Source organism: Oncorhynchus keta, chromosome 26 (genome assembly GCF_023373465.1).
Source record: "Oncorhynchus keta strain PuntledgeMale-10-30-2019 chromosome 26, Oket_V2, whole genome shotgun sequence".
NCBI classification, from domain to species: domain Eukaryota; kingdom Metazoa; phylum Chordata; class Actinopteri; order Salmoniformes; family Salmonidae; genus Oncorhynchus; species Oncorhynchus keta.
In genome coordinates, this window is record NC_068446.1 from 28,334,689 (window position 1) to 28,357,816 (window position 23,128).

General features: G+C 40.8%; 1 protein-coding gene across 1 annotated transcript; it reads left to right on the forward strand.

Annotated features, from left to right (window-relative positions):
- Nucleotides 1-1,156: 1,156 nt before the first annotated feature.
- On the forward strand, nucleotides 1,157-21,750 carry LOC118371573 (nuclear receptor ROR-beta-like). The gene is made up of 10 exons (XM_035757078.2): nucleotides 1,157-1,478; nucleotides 14,064-14,149; nucleotides 14,662-14,803; nucleotides 15,125-15,556; nucleotides 15,673-15,794; nucleotides 15,916-16,048; nucleotides 17,620-17,727; nucleotides 17,937-18,047; nucleotides 18,172-18,284; nucleotides 18,422-21,750. The coding sequence occupies exons 1-10, from the start codon at nucleotides 1,472-1,474 to the stop codon at nucleotides 18,581-18,583; spliced, it is 1,416 nt and encodes a 471-aa protein (XP_035612971.1). The 5' UTR covers nucleotides 1,157-1,471; the 3' UTR covers nucleotides 18,584-21,750.
- The last annotated feature ends 1,378 nt before the right edge of the window (nucleotides 21,751-23,128 follow it).

Below are 23,128 nucleotides of genomic sequence, written 5' to 3' on the forward strand. Positions count from 1 at the left end.
TGAGACACAGCTTAGCCTTTTGCTCTATTCCGTTTCATCCTAAAAAACTCATAAGTCCTTGCCGATGACAAGCATAACCTTAACATGATGCAGCCACCACCATGCTTGAAAATATGAAGAGTGGTACTCAGTGATGTGTTGTGTTGGATTTGCCCCGAACACAATGCTTTCTATTCAGGAAATAAAGTTAATTTATTTGCCACATTTTTTGCAGTTTTACTTTAGTACCTTGTTGCAAACAGGATGCATGTTTTGGAATATTTGTATTTTGTACAGACTTCCTTCTTTTCACTGTCATTTAGGTTACTTTTGTGGAGTAACTACAATGTTGTTGATCCATCCTCAGTTTTCTCCTATCACAGCCATTGAACTCTGTAACTGTTTTAAAGTCACCATTGACCTCATGGTGACATCCCTGAGCGGTTTCTGTCACTACAGACACCCTGGTTCGAATCCAGGCTCTATCACAACCGTCTGTGATTGGGAGTTCCATAGGGCGGCGCATAACTGGCCCATTTTTGTCCGGGTTTGGCCCGGTGTAGGCCATCATCATTGTAAATAAGAATTTGTTCTTAACTGACTTGCATAGCTAAATAAAATTTACAAAACATGCATATAAAGGTTCATAGCCTACATATTTTCTCTCCAAGACATGTTGCTTTGTATTTCTTTACTGGTGTTAAATGATGGATGCATATTGCTGCTTTATAATTATGTTTTTATGCTCATAGGTTCTCACTGAAGAAAAATTTCAATTAATTAATGATTTCAAATCTGATAATAAAACATTTTTAAAAATTGATGCAAAAGGATACGTTTGATATTAGACAGGTTTCATTTTTGAATACAGAACTATCAATGTACATATAGCCTATGTAATAAAGTGCTTATTATTTGATCACAAAATAGCCTTGTAGTGGGAGAAGAGAAAAAAGCTAAACGCACAATCAGGGCACCGCTATGCTTACATCTACTTGAGACAGCCTACTTTTTAAGAATGTATTTTAACGAGGAAAAGAAAAGCCTCGTAGGAATATTTCCCACGACGTTGCTCCTGTGACACACTGCCACACTTTCCCACGCAAGTGAAAGCCTGACCCTCCTTAAACGCGCGGGGCCGCGCGCTGTTTCGCGGGAAAAAGGCAGGCCAGTCGAGCAAGATCATGTGAGAGTCCACGCGCCGAAAGAAGGTTACAGCAGCGAGCGATAAGAGACAGTGAGCACCAGTACAGGAACGAGGTGGGAAGACCAGGAGTTCGGGACAATATCTCATTGTGAACAGTCACAGGAAGAATACTTGTGCTACACGGAGTAAATACGTTAACAAACTTAACCTATTCGTTTGATATTTTGTTTGTTTCACATACCAGCTATTAGAAAACATATTAGGATTTGTTGTTTTTACTGTCATTCCTTCGTTTTATTTTCTTTACGTTGAGTTTTGCGACTCAAATATAATAACAGCAAGAATATGAGAGGTACGTTTACATTTATTCTAATAATTACAAACATGTATAGCATATATGTCTATGTCTGGGTTTTGCTCATTAAAGTGACAGTTTTGTATGGGAGTGATGTAAACTGTGATAGACGCATTACTTTGAAATAGTCTACTGAACTGTGGGACGGAGGTGCATGTGTTGAAACTGGGCGCGCTTGGGAATGAACGACGACATAGATCTCAGATAAATTCAACTGTTTGGCCATGAGATATGACAAATAATCAAGTAACCCACTCTATGTGCTTCGTCAGGATGTTTTACAAAGTTAATTTAGAAGAATAAAAACACTGCACTTTTAAATCTGCACATTTAAAAAGTACACCAAACTCAAGTAAAAATGTCCCATAGGCTATTCGTGTGCAGATGAATGTAGATGGTGATTTGTTTGTCTTTGCCAGCCAGGAATTGGCAGCAAACATTTTTTTGTTATGTAAGAAAAGGGAGGTGGGAGAGTGATTGAAAGACTTATTAGGCCTTCATATTATCTTTGTTCAGCTCTGTTTGCCATTCTGGACGTGGGTAGGTTGTATTTGCATTAGTACTGTTGGCCATAATTAACTTGATCATATAAAATATATGTATTGATATTATATTATATTTTCCCCCAAATCCTCAAAACTTGAGAGTGCTGATTTCGTTTCATTCCTACTCGTGGTGCATGCGGGTGTTGTTGTTGTTTTCTGCATCCAGTCATGGCGGACTGTGTGAGGTAGAGTCCGCTGTTCCATTGACCTAGTTCTGTCATTGAGGATTACACAGCGTTCAGAGAGGGTGGAGGATGGGCGGGTGGGGAGGCATGGCTTCTGAGGGTTCTCGTCATTTCTAAGGCAACCCATTAACATGAGCCTATTATTACTTCAATCTGAGGACATTATCAGTGAAAAAATAACCAGTGGTTACTAGGGGATGGCAGAGCAGAGGTTTCATGACATGTGCAAACCCATGCGGTTGACTGTCAAAAACAGAGCCTTTTCTGGTGTACAAGCAACCTCCTTTACCTACAAGGCATATTAAACCATTTATTGTAGGCCAGTTATTATTTGGTAGCCATTTTTTTTTGCATCATATGGCAAATAATTTATTTACAAAAGCCAAAAGACCACATGTTGGTCTTTCATACTTTACCAGACAGCTGACTGTGATTTTAGATTTTTCTTCTGAAAATAATTGTAGGCCTTCATTGTAAATAAGAATTTGTTCTTAATTGACTTGCCTAGTTAAATAAAGGTTAAATAAAAAAATTATCTAATATCTTTTATCCAAAATATTCATCTGGATTTTACATTTATTATGCAATTTCTATGCGGAGTCGCAGCAGGATATGGGGACCAACAACCAGTAGCCTACATTCACCTCTCAGCAGGACACCTTAAGCCCTCACTCAGTTTCCATTGTGAGTTTAGCTACTTGATTACATTAACCATAATCTATGTCACCCATTTGTTTTCAAGTACGGCTTGCATCAATATATAGTAGAATCGATTATATATATATCCTGGCTCTCTTTCTCCCTGGTAATCCACACCTCTGTGACTATGGATGGACCCTCAGGTGCCAATGGCAGGACTGCTGTAAACTCAATGGCTTTAGCCACTGTAGCAATGACTTTTATGAAGTGCACTTCTCCTATAACGTGAGATAAGAACTCTGTCTGCCACACTGTCTGAAGTGTTACAGCTATGTAGGGTATAGTTTTAGCAAGGAATCGAAGACAAAGCAGAGCAGTGATGGCAGCTCTCTGCTCCCAAGGGCACTGTTGATCAAGCGCAAAGTCACTATCTGTCAGGAGATGTTCACAGTGGGGCTACAGTATGTGTGAAGGTGCCTCTCTCTGACAACTAACTGCTAACTTTCCACTCCCTGAGATTTAACTCCGTGCTGGATGGCATCATCCTTTGATTCCCTATACAGTATGGAAAACCTCTGAGCCCCAGATAAAGCCTATAGGCTACAATGGAAAAACTGCTGACCCAAAGCACAGTCTGAATATTTGTCTGGAAGCAGAGCCAAATAGACATGGATTTATATATGTTGTGTGGAACTGTGGATGTAGCACAACCCTAAATGTGTTCCAGTGGTTGGGATGAGCACCCCATACCATGTGGTTTATTTCAGGACTGATATATAGCAGTGGAGTAAAATACATAAAGCGCAAAAGAGAAATTGATGTTTCATATGCCAAAAATAAAGCCACTAATGAAACAGAAAAACAGTACAATATTTATTAGAAGCACAGTAACTAACACAGATTGTTAACCTAATGTAACTAGGTTAGATCATCAGTCACCATCATTGGTGACTGAGGGCGTTCTGCATTAGCATCGAATAGCCCCCGTGATATGCAACTTTTATTTTTTTTATTTGAATTTTACCCCGTTTTCTCCCCAATTTCGTGGTGTCCGATTATTTAGTAGCTACTATCTTGTCTCATCGCTACAACTCCCGTACGGGCTCGGGAGAGACTAAGGTTGAAAGTCATTCGTCCTCTGATACACCACCCAACCAAGCCGCACTGCTTCTTAACACAGCGCGCATCCAACCCGTAAGCCAGCCGCACCAATGTGTCGGAGGAAACACCGTGCACCTGGCAACCTTGGTTAGCGCCCGGCCCGCCACAGGAGTCGCTGGTGCGCGATGAGACAAGGATATCCCTACTGGCAAACCACTCCCTAACCCGGACGACGCTAGGCCAATTGTGCGTCGCCCCACGGACCTCCCAGTCGGGGCCGGTTACGACAGAGCCTGGGCGCAAACCCAGAGTCTCTGGTGGCACAGCTGGTACAGCACCCTAACAACTGCGCCACCCGAGAGGCCCTGATATGCACATTTTCAGGGAAGTTAGGAACCAATATACACCGGCAGTTAGGAAAGCTAAGGCTAGCTTTTTGAAACAGAAATTTGCATCCTGTAGTACAAACTCAAAAAAGTTCTCGGACACCGTAAAGTCCATGGAGAATAAGAGCACCTCCTCCCAGCTGCCCACTGCACTGAGGCTAGGAAACACTGTCACTACCAATAAATCCACAATACTTGAGAATTTCACTAAGGATTTTTCTATGGCTGGCCATGCTTTCCACCTGGCTACTCCTACCCCGGTCAACAGCCCTGCGCTCCCCACAGCAAATCGCCCAAACCTCCCTCACTTCTCCTTCACCCAAATCCAGATAGCTGATGTTCTGAAAGAGCTGCAAAATCTGGACGCCTACCAATCAGCCGGGCTAGACAATCTGGACCCTCTCTTTCTAAAATTATCTGCCGAAATTGTTGCAACCCCTATTACTAGCCTGTTCAACCTCTCTTTCGTATCGTCTGAGATTCCCTTAGATTGGAAAGCTGCCGCGGTCATCCCCCTCTTCAAAGGGGGAGACACTCTAGACCCAAACTGCTACAAACCAATATCTATTCTACCCTGCCTTTCTCAGGTCTTTGAAAGCCAAGTTAACGTACAGATTACCGACCATTTTGAATCTCACCGTACCCTCTCCGCTATGCAATCTGGTTTCACGATATCATAACCGCCATTGATAAGAGACCTTACTGTGCAGCCGTATTCATCAACCTGGCTAAGGCTTTCGATTCTGTCAATCACAATATTATTATTGGCAGACTCAACAGCTTTGGTTTCGCAAATGATTGCCTCGCTTGGTTCACCAACTACTTCTCCGGTAGTTTAGTATGTCAAATCGAAAAGCCTGTTGTCCGGACCTCTGGCAGTCTCTATGGGGGTGCCACAGGGTTCAATTCTCGACTCTCTTCTCTGTATACATCAATGATGTCGCTCTCGCTGCTGGTGATTCTTTGATCCACCTATACGCAGATGACACCATTCTGTATACCTCTGGCCCTTCTTAGGACACTGTGTTAACTAACCTCCAGATGAGCTTCAATGCCATACAACTCTCCTTCCGTGGCCTCCAACTGCTCTTAAATGCAAGTAAAGCTAAATGCATGCTCTTCAACCGTTCGCTGCCCGCACCTGCCTGCCTGTCCAGCATCACTACTCTGGATGGTTCTGACTTATAATATGTGGACAACTACAAATACTTAGGTGTCTGGTTAGACTGTAAACTCTCCTTCCAGACACATATTAAGCATCTCCAATCCAAAATAAAATATAGAATTGGCTTCCTATTTCGCAACAAAGCATCCTTCACTCATGCTGCCAAACATACCCTCGTAAAACTGACCATCCTACCGATCCTCGACTTTGGCGATGTCATTTACAAAATAGCCTCCAACACTCTACTCAACAAATTGGATGCAGTCTATCACAGTGCAATCCGTTTTGTCACCAAAGCCCCATATACTACCCACCACTGTGACCTGTATGCTCTGGTTGGCTGGCCCTCGCTTCATACTCATCGCCAAACCAACTGGCTCCAGGTCATCTACAAGTTTCTGCTAGGTAAAGCCCTGCCTTATCTCAACTCACTGGTCACCATAGCAGCACCCACCCGTAGCACGGGCTCCAGCAGGTATATCTCACTGGTCACCCCCAAAGCAAATTCTTCCTTTGGCCGCCTCTCCTTCCAGTTCCCTGCTGCCAATGACTGGAATGAACTGCAAAAATCTCTGAAGCTGGAGACTCATATCTCCCTCACTAGCTTTAAGCACCAGCTGTCAGAGCAGCTTACAGATCACTGCACCTGCACATAGCTCATCTGTAAATAGCCCATCCAATCTACCTCATCCCCATACTGTATTCATTTATTTATCTTGCTCCTTTGCACCCCAGTATCCCTACTTGCACATTCAACTTCTGCACACCCTACCATTCCAGTGTTTAATTGATATATTGTAATCACTTCGCCACCGTGGCCTATTTATTGCCTTACATCTCTTATCCTACCTCATTTGCACATGTTGTTTATCGATTTTACTACTGTATTATTGATTGTGTGTTTGTTTATTCCATGTGTAAATCTGTGTTGTTGTATGTGTCGAACTGCTTTGCTTTATCTTGGCTAGGTCACAGTTGCAAATGAGAACTTGTTCTCAACTAGCCTACCTGGTTAAATAAAGGTCAAATAAATAAAAACAATTTTTGCACCATCCACTCCTGCCTTAGGGCCTCTCAGTCAACTCCTGTTACTCCTACAGAGGAATTACTCTCTCCTCCTGGCATATTTAAAGAGTGGGGCTCTGTATCAGCCATACCCTCTCAGAGTACTTTGTGTCTGTAGGTCACACTGAAGTGGAGCGAGGGAGGGATAAGTTATCACTATCCACAAAACTGTTTGGAAAACAGGTGCAAGCTAGGTACTGTAGTTGAAGGCCTCATCAGCAGCCCAGCCTAGAGAGAGGGTTATGTTTTAAGAACTAAATGTCCCCTTAACCCTGCAATTAAGCTCTAGGACAAGAGGACCATATTATATATACCTTAAAGCACCCTTATCGCATATGCAATGTAGGTTAAACGCTCTGGCTGTAGCGTTTGTGCTAAAGTATATCGCTATGCGGTACTACTTCGAGGTTAAACATACAGCGTGTCAAGTAAATACAAAGTAGAAGGTAAATAGGACCTTCGGACTCCCTGTGAGCTGTTTGGTTAGGTAAGATAAGAGAGAAAAGTATCTGTGACTGCAGGCTTTACTGCTGGGACAAGCAAACTGGCTGACAGAGACAGACAGTTTGCTTGTCCCAGCAGTAAAACCTGCAGTAAAGCCTGCACCTTTCAAACCAAGACGTTTTGCCAGCAACTTTTTGCTGACTTATTGCAGGCGACAAAGCCTGTACTTTTGTTTCCACCAACTGACCTAGTATGCCCCAAGGTTCCAAGGTTCACCAAAGTATACGTTGTCTGGTCTTTGGTGCCCAAATGTAAATAGCGTAGCCGGCAATACACTCCTAATCCCCAGCGACCAGTGACTACATAAAACCAGGGGCTAGTACCGGTTCATGGAACAGAACTGAAGTCTAGAAAATAACAACATCTTTCAGGGAACATAATCAGAACCCGAGAACTAAAGTGATCTAAACTGTTCCGGAACAAAACCATTGTTTTAAAAGCATGGGAACTGGTTAATAACGCTATTTGACGTTCCGGGCATTTTATTCCAGTCCCACAAAAAAAACACAGCAAGCACCTATGCAAAGCCCTACCTCTGTCGATCAGAAACTTCTTCCAGTTTCTGCCTGCAAGCTGAAAATCTTTGCCAGTGTGTGTGTGTAGGCTACCTGCCCCTCCCCCTCTGAAGCATAGCTGTAGCCTACTGAAGTTACAAGTGTGATTCAGATGATAGAGAGAGATTTGTAATTAGAATGGATTAACTTTTTCACTGCTAGTTAGGGACACTATAGTTATCACATTTCACATTGGATTTATTAAAAGTAAGATGTTTTTTTTTCATTCGGGTGCCACTGTGCACACACAGCTAGCTTCTCTGGTCCAAAGTTAAGCCAACTGTGAAGACCAAAGATCCTCCATAGAAGCCGCTCCTCCGTAGGTATAATTCTGTGGTCCAAATTCAAATACCCCCATATGTACTGTAAAATTTGGTGGTGCATCTTCCATTTGAAAATCGTTACCAGTGTGTGATTTTAGGCTACCTGTCCCTCCCTCTCCCCTACTGTCTTGGGTGGCTATGTGTTATGTACCGCATTCAGCCAAACAGGTTGCACCAGTCTGTTGTTTACCCCTGCTAGTCCAGAAGAATCTAGCCACCATAGCATGGGGGAGGAAAAGGTAGTTTTATTAAGACAGTATGCATATTTTTCCTGATTTTTTTGTGTGGAGTTAAGTAGGAAATTAACGCCTTTGCAGCCTGCAACAAGTATGACGAACTGCTAACTTACTGCTGTGAATGTGAAGAAATGAATGCAGTGCACTCTCTTCTGTCCTATCGGAGGAATTTAGAACTTGATGATGCTGCTTTCTGTCATGTCAGGTTACCATGACAATGATCGAAACAACAGGGTCAAAGTTGAATTTCTCTTGCTCAGTTGTGAGTTGCAAGGCACCATACCCTGATAGGGTATTTTTTTACCCCTTAATCATATAACAATCAACTTTTACCAGACTTTTCTAAGACCTTTTGTATTAACATGTTCTAGAAATATGTTGTAAAAGTATGCAAATTAGGCAATATCTCATTAAATATGCACATATTTGCATATCGCACAAAAAGTTTTGGGGGGACACTGAATGAAGTCAGCCTAAAGTTTCATTTTGTGAAAATACTCCAGGATCTGAGTTGTCCAGAGCAGATTTGGATAAATACATTTTCATCTTTCTATCTGTAGAATACTAAAGACATTTTTGGTTCATTTTTCCAAAGAAAATGTTATCTAGAATAAAATTTTTACAACATATCAACAATTTTCTCTGTGCAAGTCTGGAGAATATATCTTAGGATAACCACAGAAAATTTGGTGAATGCAAATGCTTTTGAACCTGAGAAAAATACATTTGTGTGTGGGAAGAGTCTGACAAAGTAAGTTACTGAATATAGTCCAGTTTGTAACATTCTCTATGAAATATGCTTTTAAATTATGTGTAATTTAATGTAGTGAGATTGCAATTATTGATTTATGTCCATTTTAAAGTGGTTAAAATTCATAAAAATGTTGATGACAGTAGTATGATAAACTAAATTTAAAAAATACATTTATTTAAGTTTTTGACATTTTTATGTTTACTCCTTGGAAATACTGATTTTAATGGACGAAGATACCAACAAATCTTAAAATTGATAGGTACAGTTGAAGTCGGACGTTTACACCTTACCCAAATACATTTAAACTCAGTTTGTCACAATTTCTGACATTTAATCCAAGTAAAAATTCCCTGTCTTAGGTCAGTTAGGATCACCACTTTATTATAAGAATGTGAAATGTCAGCATAATAGTAGAGAGAAGGATTTATTTAAGCTTTTATTTCTTTCATCACATTCCCAGTGGGTCAGAAGGTTACATACACTCAATTAGTATTTGGTAGCGTTGCCTTTAAATTGTTTAACTTGGGTCAAACGTTTCGGGTAGCCTTCCATAAGCTTCCCACAATCATTTGGGTGAATTTTGGCCCATTACTCCTGAACAGAGATGGCGTAACAGAGTCAGGTTTGTAGGCCTCGCACATGCTTTGCTCGCACACGCTTTTTCAGTTCTGCCCACAAATGTTCTATGGGATTGAGGTCAGGGCTTTGTGATGGCCACTCCAATAGCTTGACTTTGTTGTCCTTAAGCCATTTTGCCATTTTGCCATTTTGCCAAAACTTTAGAATTTATGTTTAGGGTCATTGTCCATTTGGAAGACCCATTTGCGACCAAGTTTGAAATTCCTGCAGCAAAGCACCCCCACAACATGATGCTGCCACCCCCATGCTTCACGGTTGGGATGGTGTTCTTCGGCTTGCAAGCCTCTCCAAACATAACAATGGTCATTATGGCCAAACAGTTCTATTTGTGTTTCATCAGACTCAGATTCTCATAATCAGAGAATTTACTCAAAATTAAGCAATGTTCCAACAAGGAAAAACACAAATACCCAGAGCACAAAATAACGAAACCACATGACAACGACAATCACGTACAAAACAGAAAGGGAAGCCAGAGGGTTAAATAAGGAACATTGATTATGGAATGGAAACCAGGTGCGTATAATGAAGACAAAACAAAACGAAAATGAAACATGGATCGGTGGTGACTAGAAAGCCGGTGACGTCGACCGCCGAACGCCGCCTGAACAAGGAGAGGGACAAACTTTGGCGGACAATATGACAATATGAACATAAACATAAAGTAAATGACTCAGAATAGAATAAACATTTTAGCATGAGTATGATACATTAAGGCACAATTTCTAGTCTAATATTTATACGTGTTTTGGGCAAGTGTTTAAATTGTGCAGTATTTAGCAATCATCATTTTTCTACAAGGTGGCGTGTGTTCATGGATACCAAGGGAAGCCAGGCTTTCTCCAAAATGTTAACAATAAAAAAAGAAACAAACGTATAAAATATTTCAAGTTCGTGTCTATCCGTGTTTCATAATTTCCCTTCAATTCATAAGAGGCTGAATCTATTTCACCAGAGAAAGCATCCGAGCGAGGCAAGCAGGACCCCTCTGTCTTAGTATCTGTAGCCCATGTATCTGATGCTGTCTGGCCAAAAATAAACATGTCATACTATTTTATCCAGACAGCATCAGATACATAGGCTACACATACTAAAACAGAGGGGCGCGGTTTTGCTCGCTCCGATTCTTTCTCCAGTGAGCTTGATGAGTCTTACTGTCGGTGCGCGTCTTGTTCAAAATAATCAATATATTCATAGATGACCTATCAGATTTCAGAATTTCTAGGTGTGGGCAATCAGATTTCAGAATTTCTAGGTGTGGGCAATCAGATTTCAGGGGAGGCTGTGGCCATCCTGGGCCACCCCCTGGACACGCCACTGAGTATCGCTGTGCTTGTTTTGAATTAGAGTATCATTGTGCTTGGTTTGAGTTAGATTATACATGAAGAGTTATTTGACAACAATTTGACAACACTCCTCTCCCACTTAGTAAAAGGCTATTGCAACATAAGGACCCTCCCTTAATATGAATACTTTTTAAACTGGTTCCTCTATATGTAGCCTATATCATCGTATCTTACTCATATTGGTTACACTTTATTTTTCTGCCCACTAATTACCTAGTATTTACCATGGGACAATGGCTATTACATAGTTATTACTTGTTGTTTTCCATGAGATAAGTCTTCCTAGAGAGAGTTCATTTATGAGCGTAAAGGACAAAGTCCTTTGCTTAAACTTGTTGGCAGAGGAAGACTTCAGGTCAAACATCCCTGACCCACTGACCAAACCAGAAAAGTAAGGCCCGCGAGAACTTGTCATTCTTGAAACAATGTCCAGGAACTTTGCTGACATTCTGCAGTGCTCCATAGTGCTACAAACTGCGTTGTACTTTGTGTATTTTAAATGCCATATTCTTTCACGTGATTCAAATGTCTTGAAATGAATTAGAGTTGTGTAAAAAGGGTTCAGGTGTTGAAGCCATGACCCATTATGTAACTGACTTGTCCAGACAGCCCATAACACTCCTGCAGGACTCAGTGGTTATGCTAGGGGTAGAACTAGTTTTATGAACTGCTCCGAGACAGCTGAAACTGCACAAATACCTGACATGCTTCCACAAGTTGAGCACCAGTGTAAGTTACAATCAGGGCCCCTTCAGAATATACTGCAGATATGTTTAAAATACTCTCACACTCCCTGGTGTTACATAAGTGGAACATGGATGTCGATACACTTGTATTTACTCTACAGATTCTAAAGTGATAATCAATCTTTCACTAATCAAACATGGACTGTTTTTTTTTAGCCTGTGAACATTTCCATTCCCCTGTCAGTGATTGAGTCAGATTTGGTTCCACCTTAAAACAGGAAAGAAAGAAATCAGATGAATTGCCAGGGATGCCAACCAAAGCGCCTCCCCTTGCTGAATTGGAAAGTGTGTCAGTAGAACAGCTCCTCCTCTCTCATAGCCTGACTGTTTCACACAGCTGAGCAGCATGTCAGTTAACATATCAGAGACAAAGCTATGCTCCCAGGAACCTATGGGAACGATAAGAGAGGGAAGGGGTAGGCTCGTCACGGCGTTGCTAGGGTCACCTCCCCTGAATGAGTGTGTTCGTGAAACTCGGCCAGACAGCAGTTATATAACAGGGAGAGGGTGGGGGCCAGGGCCGCTAGATGGGGTAGAGAGAGAGAGAGGTTTTTTTCCACTGCCTTTATATTTTTATTTCCCTATTTGCTTTTTGTAGGTCAGTAGGAATTATATCCGGGAAGCCACTCAAATATCTCACTCACATTATGCAAAAGACTCCCACCCAGTTGTAGTTGAGCATTCTCCCTTCCTATCTATGATGCTGAGATTTAAACTTTATAGTTTAGTCATTTGCTTTGCTCCCCGTGTGTGACGCACTTACTGTATCTAGACACAGGCTCACTCGGGTGATTGGTTGTGCTGGTAAAGGGCCGTTAATACAGTTGCTACCTGCAAAATAAATGTTACATAACGCCTTGCGTCACTGTAATACAAAATAGTTTAGAAAAAAAATATTTAACACACCCAGCAGTCAGAGCGAACACAGAAAAACAACCATTTGTTTTTGAGAGTAGCCATTTTATCTTGTGTAGCAGAGGAGGCTCTCCTGAAGCGGGGGCTTTTGTTAACCTCTTCTAACATTTAATTCACCCTGGAGGAGGAACAGTGAAACGTTATTACCCCAGGCCCAGTAAATGCAATTAACCTGCTACTCTGGTATGATGTAAATAATAGCCTGTTCCAGGGAGAGAGGGCTCAGGGCTGTACACACACTGTTGCACATACTGTTAAATGTTCTGTTTATATGAATAAATTATATATCAGTATCATCAGTATGGAGTTTTTTTTCCTGCAAAATGCTGCAAATTGGCTTTTGACTCTGATAGTGCCAGTCGGTATTAGATGAAACGTCACGTCCCCGCACGTCTGTGGGGAAAACAACCTGTGGTTTACCCCATTGGCTCACAGGAAAAACGTAACCTTTTTCTTGTTGTTTGTTTGTTTCAGTCAATTACAAAACTACATTTAAGAAAAGTACAACATGTCTAAAGGATACTTTTCAACATTGCCTGCTTCTGCCCAAGCATTCTCACTACTTAGAAAAACATCATATTGTAGGGCTTCCCTCATGCCCCTTTTCATGACAGTGCTAGAACATTAAGCTAGCTAAGACCAACAACACAAACAAATGGACTATACAGCTACAAGTAGTGAGTGACGATACAAACAGACTATACTAAACAAGTTAAATGTCTTATCTGTGATGACATTTTTTCCACAGGTATAGTACCAGTCAAACACTTGGACACACCTACTCATTTTATTTTTCACTATTTTCTACATTGTAGAATAGTAGTGAAGACATCAAAACTATGAAATAACACATATGGAATCATGTAGTAACCAAACCAATCAAAATATATTTCATATTTGAGATTCTTCAAAGTAGTTGCCTACTTGGGCACCGGTTCCCCACATTTCCCACTCTCTCACGCCAAATAGCCTGAAGCCACAGGACTCATCTCGTAGGCTCTATTTCTCTATGTGGGAACATTGCGAACCGTAGATCAGGATTTTTGGGCTGGTTAAACAACACAGCAGTTTTTCTGCATGTAATTCATAAATAACAAAAAATTGACAATGAAGTTGGCTCTTATACAATGGGGGTCAATGGGAAAGAATGTTTGTTTTCCCCAATTTGTGGGTGTTGTCAAGGGAAATTCCTTCGTATGACGTGGATACCGACTCGGAGTATAGTGTTTCTGTTGAGTTCAAAATCAGGGCAGTTGGGAGCAAAGATTGAGCAGATGTTTCTATCCCTTCTTATTTGATAGGGTAGGTATATCTACACCTGTCTTGCACTTTCTCAGACAGTTCTGGTTTCTAAGGACCATATCATGAAGAGATCAAAACCCAAGTCACCATCAAGTTATATTTTATTATCTAGTCTAGTGAGTCTTTAGTGTTAAGTATGCAATTTACTAAATGTTCCTCCTCTCTCTCTACTTCCAGCACAAATTGAAGTAATACCCTGTAAGATCTGTGGGGACAAGTCATCAGGGATCCACTATGGTGTAATCACCTGCGAAGGCTGCAAGGTGAGCTACCTCAATCTCAGAGATATACTTACTCCAAGTGTTCTATTTTAGTTCTGCCTACTGTCATCCCTCTAGAATAACCACAGCAAATTCAATCAATTTAGACTATTTATATATTGTATGCCCTTGCCCAGTGCCCATCCATCCTTGCACCTGTATTCATGGTCACATAGCTCAAGCTTATGTGTCCTGTTTCACACTTGTGTAACCTGTACAGGTGTAGAACCTGTACAAGTGTGGAACCTGTATAAGTGTTTGGTATGAAATTGAAATGTGTTTTTTTGCAATTCCCACTCCCCCTGAGAGTGGGATCACGGCCAGGGATAAGCCATTATTGATGGCAACCCTGGAGCAATGATGTTTAAGTGCCTTGCTCAAGGGCAGAGCGACAGATTTTTCACCTAGTCGTCTCGTGGATTCGAACTAGCAACCTTTCGGTTAATGGCCAAATGCTCTAACCGCTAGGTTACCTGCCTCCCTGATGGTGTTTGTGCTTGTGTGTGTGTTTGCAGGGCTTCTTCCGACGCAGCCAGCAGAACAATGCTATATACTCCTGTTCCCGGCAGAGGAACTGTCTGATTGACCGTACCAATCGGAATCGCTGCCAACACTGCCGGCTGCAGAAGTGCCTGGCCCTAGGCATGAGCCGTGATGGTGAGTGTGAAACACACACACACACATACACACACACAGCAAGGTCAGTCCAGAGGGGACCCCTGTCTGTCTCTTCACCGGACGCTAGAGCTCTCTGGGTCTTATTGAAAGGCCAAATGTGGAGTTGTGTTACACTGTGTAAAATCACTCCTGGAGTCATGCCTGAGAGACAGCAGTGATGCCATGAAATGAAATTATCAGTGGATTTTATTCTATATTTGCAATTGTTCAAGTTCCATATTGGCTCCATATGGACTTACTATATGAGCTCATAATTCATTCCCTGATTATTTTCTGACTCTATCTCCTTTCCTGGTACAGCGGTGAAGTTTGGCCGCATGTCCAAAAAGCAGAGAGACAGCCTGTATGCTGAGGTCCAGAAGCACCAGGCGTCCCAGGAGTTAACTGCCGCCCGTGAGGAGGGGGGCGAGGTCGGAGGTCACAGCCGGGCATACAGCAGAGGCTCCAGTGCCGCTCTCAGCGACCTTGATGACATCACCCTGCCAGACGGCCTGCTGTGTGACCTGCCCCTGACACCAGAGGGCGCTGAAAGAGAGTTCTGCAATCTGGAAATGATGGGGGGAAGCGGGGGTAGCAGCTCCTCCTCTCAAAGCTCACCCGAACAGAACAGACTGGACTTCGGAGACAGCAACCACCACATCAAGCACGAGTACCAGCTGCTGCACGAGTCCGGCCTGTTCACACACGCGCTGCTCAACCCTCTACCCGAGGGATTCTCCATGCTCGAGATTGGTAAGTGGAACAGTCACTCTATCACCATCTGCTGTATGTCACTATAACTAACACTAGATCATTTTTTCATTGAGTGTGGTTGATAGCTAAACCATAAATGTCTTGTCCATTTCCAGAACGTATAACTGCTAGTGTGGTAAAGTCTCACATAGAGACCAGTCAGCATGGCAGTGAGGAGCTGAAGAGGCTTATCTGGTCCCTGTACACCCCTGAGGAGACACGCAGCTTCCAGAGCAAGGTAAACATCAATGTCCTGTACCAAGATTAACTCAGTGACCTGTGACCTATTTACTCTTACATGACTATGTGCTATTCCCAATGTTATATCTAACATGGGCATCCTTTGTTCTCTCTTTCAGTCTGCAGAGGTCATGTGGCAGCAGTGTGCCATCCACCTCACCAATGCCATCCAGTACGTGGTGGAGTTTGCCAAGCGCATCACTGGATTCCTGGATCTCTGTCAGAACGACCAGGTCATTCTTCTCAAAGCAGGTCAGTAACTATTGTTAGGACATAAGATGAGTGAATTTCACAACTCTATTCCATGGCCTCATACACCAGCTTTCTCTGACCTCAAAGCACACAGTCGGGTCTGATATTAATCACACCCTTGATAAAGATGAGCAAAAATGATTGTATAAAATAAATAATTAAAATACTGAGTTATATTGTATGCAAGAAACATTGGGGAAATTATATTATTTTATACTAATACAATTTCTCAGAGAAACAGATTTTGTTAAACAAGTAACCATTATTTTTCTCAAAAAGGTAGAGGTCAAAATGATTGACATCCCTGATTTCACCTTACGAGAATAACGTCCCTGAGCCTTTTTCTAAAATGTTTTATGAGTTGGAGAACGCATTGGGAGAGATCTTAGACCATTCCGCCATACAGAATCCTTCCAGATCCTTGATATTCTTTATCTCTGCGCTTATGGACTGCCCTCTTCAATATAAACCACAGGTTTTCAATGGGGTTCAAGTTCAGAGACTGAGATGGCCATTGCAACATGTGGATTTTGTGGCCAATCAACCATTTCCATGTGGATATTGATGATTGTGAAACAGTTAATTGGCCACAAAAATCTACATCTCAGTCTCCGGACTTGAAACCAATTGTAAAACCTGTGGTTTGAATTGAAGACGGTAGTCCAAATGCGCAGACAAAGGATATCAAGGATCTTGAAGGATTCTCCAATCTCGTCTCATTGATTGGACTCCAGGTTAGCTGACTCCTGATTCCAATTAGCTGTTGGAGAAGTCATTAATCTAGGGGTTCAAACCTACACTGTAAATGTTTAAATTATGTATTCAATATAGACAAGAAAAATACAATAATTTGTCTGTTATTAGTTTAAGCAGACTGTGTTTGTCTATTGTTGTGATTAGATGAAGATCAGATCTAAATGTATGACCAATTTATGCAGAAACAATTCCAAAGTAATTCCAAAGGGTTCACATACTTTTTCTTGCCACTGTATTATATACAGTCATTTTTGCTCATCTTTATCAAGGGTGTGAACAATTTCGGAGCCCACTGTAGTTCCTGTTCAGACAACCTGAGCATGTAAGCATTAACTGCATTTCCATGTTTCAGTACTACAGCATTCATACACAATAGTATATTTGAGAAACATGTGTGTCTGCAGACAATCAAACTTCGCCACTTAGGACTACATTTTAGAATGTACAATCAATTTAACCTTATGTGGCAAAGGCCACATTCTGTTTCCAACGATGTTCAAGAAAAAAGTTATTATTCTAATGATGGATCTTCTTGTTTTTCTTCTCGCCCACCTTTCCTTTTATGTGCTGTTTGTTCATCATCTTTGTTTGAATTGTAACAAATTGTATTGTAAAAATTATTCAATTTATAATTGATTGAAATACATTTGATGTTGTGATATGAAATGGATGTATTCTATTGACTGACAACATGGAATTCATGTTTTATTTCATATTGTTTGTGTGTACGTGTTGGAGCATCCTTTGTCCCCCTTTTCCTCTTCCTCTCTCTCCCCCTCTCCATCTTTACGCTCTCTTTACGATTTCCTCTTCAGGATGTCTGGATGTGCTTCTGATTCGCATGTGTCGTGCCTACAACCCCATCAACAACACTATTCTGTTTGATAGCAAGTTTGCTAGCGCACAGACCTTCAAAGCTCTTGGTGAGTCCCCTTTTTATGAAACCAAAGCATTAATATTTCATCAGAGTATATTCACACACACACAAAAAAAGTATATAAATATATTCACCCACCCACATAGTCGAAAAATGCTAGGTCAACCCTTTTTTATAGCTTACTTTTTAAAAAGTGAACCAAGTCAGACGTTTCTGTTTTGAAGACACGTGTTTTTCCCCGCTCTTTCCTTGAAGGTTGTGATGACCTTGTGGGTGCTGTGTTTGACCTGGCCAAGAGCCTGAGTTGTATGCAGCTCTCTGAAGAGGAGATGGCTCTGTTCAGTGCTTCTGTTCTCCTGTCACCAGGTAATTCTCTCAAACAGTCTCCCGTTGACTGGGGTGATGTCTCAGCTCTGAAACAGACACTAAGTAATATGTAAGAAGGAAAACCAGCAGACTGACTGTGGTTGTTGCTCTTTTTTTCCTCCAGACCGACCATGGTTGACAGACAGGCAACAGGTACAGAAGCTTCAAGAGAAAGTATATCTGGCTCTGCAACATTGTCTACACAGAGGTGGCTCATCAGAGGAGAAACTGGCAAAGGTACATATTGGCAGACGATGATATATTCATTTATTCCTCAAACAGGCTTTTGTTAAAGGATTTGGGGTGGAATGTGAAAGATACAAATTTTCTATCTTGCTTTTTCCTTTCTCTGTGTCTCTTCTTCTACCTCTAAGATGGTGTCCAAGCTTCCCATGATGAAGTCCATCTGTAATCTACACATTGACAAGCTCGAGTTTTTCCGTCTGCTCCACCCGGAGACTGCATTCAATTTCCCCCCTCTGTACCGTGAGGTGTTCAGCAGTGAAATCACCTTCCCAGACTCCACAATGGACTAAAAATCTGTTTAGATATGAAAGTGATTCATATAGAGACAAAAAGATGTAGGGAACGAGAGGTAGGGAGAGTAATGTGGCAACAGCGAAGTAACCAGCAGCTCTGTGACAACCCTGCACGCTACACTTTAGGACATACTACTCTCACCTCAGACCTCCACCTTATGGAGTTGCTTGGACTGTAAGCCAGTCCAGGCTACAAAATTCAACACTAGGTGCTGGGTACTATATGCATGCTGCCTATTTTGGGGGGAGTAAAACGGTTCTGAGAATGTATTTTTGCAATCTCAGATGGTTTTTCTAAGAGCTTGAGAGCTTGAGATCTCCATTAAGCTGAAGTGCTCTGTAAAACAAGTTTAACTTATTTTCCAGGTCTCAGTGTAAGTCCTTGTAAGATAATCTTGAATGTACCCCACAGACATGCAGCACAGCCCAAGGCACGAGACTGAATGTACTATACAATCCTGCCCCATTGGAGGAGATGCTGTGTAGTCTCTTTTTTATCTTATTGCAGTTTGACAGCTCAATTTTTTTCTCCAGTTTCTTATTTGGTAGTGCCCATACTTTGCAGTTTTGTATCCTATGAACAAACTGTTTAAAGGGACCAAGATCAAATGGATAAGTGGGCACATTTTTTTGCATGCAAGACATGGACGATGCAACTATTACCATCCATGCAGACTTGCACACACAGCACTAAGACAAAGCACTTATGCTGACCTATACATGTATTTTTACAGGCACACATTCAGACACTGATATTTTTCCAGCTCGACTTATATTTTTTAGGTGCAATCAAAGACCTCAGTCCCACTACCTTTTCCCTTGCAAATGCCACTTAGAGAGAGAGCAAGAGAGAAGAATCACATAAGTGTTTTTAAATGTTCTTTATCTATACTCTTGTATTTACTAATGTAACAATCAAATTAGACAGGGATTTAAATATATATATACATTGAGAAGGAGGGAGAGGGGGAGATGTATAATACGTAAAAATGATTCAGGTTGTTATTGTAAAAGAGAATGTGTTATCAATGACTCAGCTGGTTAAATAAAGGCAAATAAATAAATAGATTCGCCAGGACTGCGTCTTTCAAAGTATTTCTGGTCATATTCTGGGGTACCTGGATGGAAAATTATTAGATGAATAGCACCTACCGACAATGAGTCCTCCCTCACCCAATCTGGACACTTTTCTTGTGCAACAAATAATCTCAGAGTTCCAGCTCAGAGACTGACGAACGTCCTCCTGAAACTGACAGAAGTGGGACATCCTCCTGCCTCAGACAGGCAGGACTAAAGCAAATGAGATAGATAGTTCCCCAGGAGATGAAGGATCCCTCAAACCAGGGGTCTGTAGGTCCAATACAAGACTTTGTTCAAGAGGGAAAGGAAGCAGATGATAAGAAGAAAACAAATAGGTAGTGAAAACACTTTCCAGTGCTCCCAGCTCGGCACCAACAACAATTTGGAAGGGGTGTTTAGAGTTTGAGCTTTGACCAGAATGGGGAAGGTGGGGACTCAGGCTCCCTCTGTATGTTTTTATGCAGTCTACTGTTTCAGACTGAACTGAAAGTGTGATGATTTGTTAATGATGCCTTCTCTACCTAACCCTCCCCCGTTTACCTCACCCTCTCAAAAAACACTCACGGCATAATGAAGGGTTAACAGAGCCATCAGCTACCCCCCAGAGTTAGGGATTTCAACATTTAGATTATAGAGTATTTAAGATGTCAGAATTTATAATGCAATTTGAAGGATGATGATAGAGTACAAAAATATGTATTTTATGTTTATATATTTTTCCACACTGTTTATTTGGGAGCATTAAATCTGCCCCTCTGTCTTCAATGAGAGCACAGATTTTTATTAATCTATACCAGGAAGTTAAAGTTAGATTAATATCTCTTTTTATGGAGAGGGACATTGGGTGTGGCAGGATATTACTTTTGAACTATTCTTAAAAGGGCTTTTGGGATTTCAAAAAACTCTCAACACCCTCAGTACAAAGCTTGTACATAGACAAGCTGCAGTGTGAAAGGTTTGGTCAGAGCAGAATACTTGTATTACTTTTACCACAATAAGAGAGAATCACTTATGGGCCTTGAATATTTTCTGTCCAATTATATTTCAATAATCATGTTTCACTATGCAATGCTGGAACAGTGCGGTTCTTCATACTGTATATATAAAAGTAGTTGGTATTTAGGTGGATACACTTTTCTGGGAGCTTACCACTGTGTCACATTGGGACTGTGCAATAATGTCTTTCCTGATTTCAGTTAGGAAGGTCTTAACAGCCCTCGTTAGATGTCTCAGTAGACTTCATAAGCGATCTAGCCTGAGACCCCTTAAAAGTACAGCACAAGAGGTTTTTAATTCTCTCAACATAACAAAACTAAACTTTTACACAGAACTAGTTTAACTGACTTGAGTTTATAGTTCGTAAGGCAGAGGAGATTCTATTAAGTGAAATGCTTTGTAAGTGTTTAGAACTTAGATGGTTATGTATTTTCACACCTAAAACGGCTTTTCTTTCTTTTAAGGCAGTTCGCAATGTGTGCAGTTACATTTCCTCTCAGTCACTCAGGGAGATAGCTGGGCTCTCTGTTCCAGTGTTTTCATCAGTTAACCTAGTCCGAAACCTTGCGCGGAATAGAATAAGACCTTAAAACCTTGATCACAGTGTACATGTTCTTGTGAATGTTGTTCACAAAAGTATCAAAGGTTTGATCCCAGTCTAATATCAATATTATTACAGGACTTTTGAGCCTACATTTTTGAATAAATAGGATCTAAAATGTAATTACATTTAAAGATGGATTTTAATCTATGTATCCAGTGTTGGTTTTGTTGTGATCTTTTGTTTCTTAATTTCATATTTTTTCTTATCAGTTTAGTGTCCTCCTTTTTGTCTTGGAGAGTTGTTATTCTATTTTTTCAATAATATCTCCCTAAATCTTTTCATGATACTTCTATTTATCATGTTTTCATTCTATTTTAAGATGATTAATTGAAATCAATCTAGATTTTAAAAATATATAATTTAGGATATATTATGAATATGAAGCCTAAGAGTATTTTTTAACACATTTAAGAGTTCTTGTTGTAGCAACAATGGAGACACAATATGTGGATTTAAGAATGTAATAAAAGTCATTTTACAATAAGTTGATGTTGTTTGTGTGCTTACTCATGTACAGTATTTAAACTTCCTAACCATTGGAATTGGGTGATCCACACCAGTTTATTAGTTTTACAGATAGGAATATCAATCATATGGAATAAAGATAGGTCAATTGTTAAATATTTAACAAAATATATACAGTTAAGTAACATCTGTTGACATCAGAACAACCCAAAAACATGTACACTACCTTTCAAAAGTTTGGGGTCACTTAGAAATGTCCTTGTTTTTGAAAGAAAAGCAAAACAATTTGTCTATTAAAATAACATCAAATTTATCAGAAATACAGTGTAGACATTGTTAATGTTGTACATGACTATTGTAGATGGAAACGGCTGCTTTTTAATGGAATATCTACATAGGCGTACAGAGGCCCATTATCAGCAACCATCACTCCTGTGTTTCAATGGCATGTTGTGTTGGCTAATCCAAGTTTATCATTTTAAAAGGCTAAGTGATCATTAGAAAACACTTTTGCAATTATGTTAGCACAGCTGAAAACTGTTGTCCTGATTAAAGAAGCAATAAACCTGGCCTTCTTTAGACTAGTTGAGTGTCTGGAGCATCAGCATTTATGTGTTCGATTACAGGCTCAAAAAGTACTTTCTTCTGAAACTCGTCAGTCTATTCTTGTTCTGAGAAATGAAGGCTATTCTATGCGAGAAATTGCCGGGAAACTGAAGATCTCGTACAACGCTGTGTACGACTCCCTTCACAAAACAGCGCAAACTGGCCCTAACCAGAATAAAAAGAGGAGTGGGAGGCCCCAGTGCACAACTGAGCAAGAGGACAAGTACATCAGAGTGTCTAGTTTGAGAAACAGACACTTCACAAGTCCTCAAATGGCAGCTTCGTGAAATAGTACCCGCAAAACAACAGACTCAACATCAACAGTGAAGAAGCGACTCCGGGATGCTTGCCTTCTAGGCAGAGTTGTAAAGAAAAAGCCATATCTCAGACTGGCCAATAAAAAGAAAAGATTAAGATGGGCAAAAGAACATAGACACTGAACAGAGGAATTCTGCCTAGAAGGCCAGCATCCCGGAGTCTCCCCTTCACTGTTGACGTTGAGACTGGTGTTTTGCAGGTACTATTTAATGAAGCTGCCAGTTGAGGACTTGTGAGGCGAGCAGGGGTTCCCACTTAGGTCTGATGCCAAAAAAAGGAAATTCTTGTCAATTTCACCCAAAATATTTTATTTTATTTCCAAAATAAGTAATGTGTAGTTTCAGTTATTATAGCTATAGTACTACATGAAAAAAAGTAATGAACTACCGAAAGCACTACCAAGATTTCAATGTTCACCTATACCACCAAGCTACTGCAACATGCAGTTTAATTACTAGTTAGACTACATGTAG

Bases quoted from the DNA above. Each gene is read 5' to 3' on its own strand.
- LOC118371573 (XM_035757078.2), top strand. The intron at 15,557-15,672 runs GTAAGTGGAACA...GTCCATTTCCAG, and splicing joins ATTCTCCATGCTCGAGATTG to AACGTATAACTGCTAGTGTG. The intron at 18,285-18,421 runs GTACATATTGGC...TCTACCTCTAAG, and splicing joins CAGAGGAGAAACTGGCAAAG to ATGGTGTCCAAGCTTCCCAT.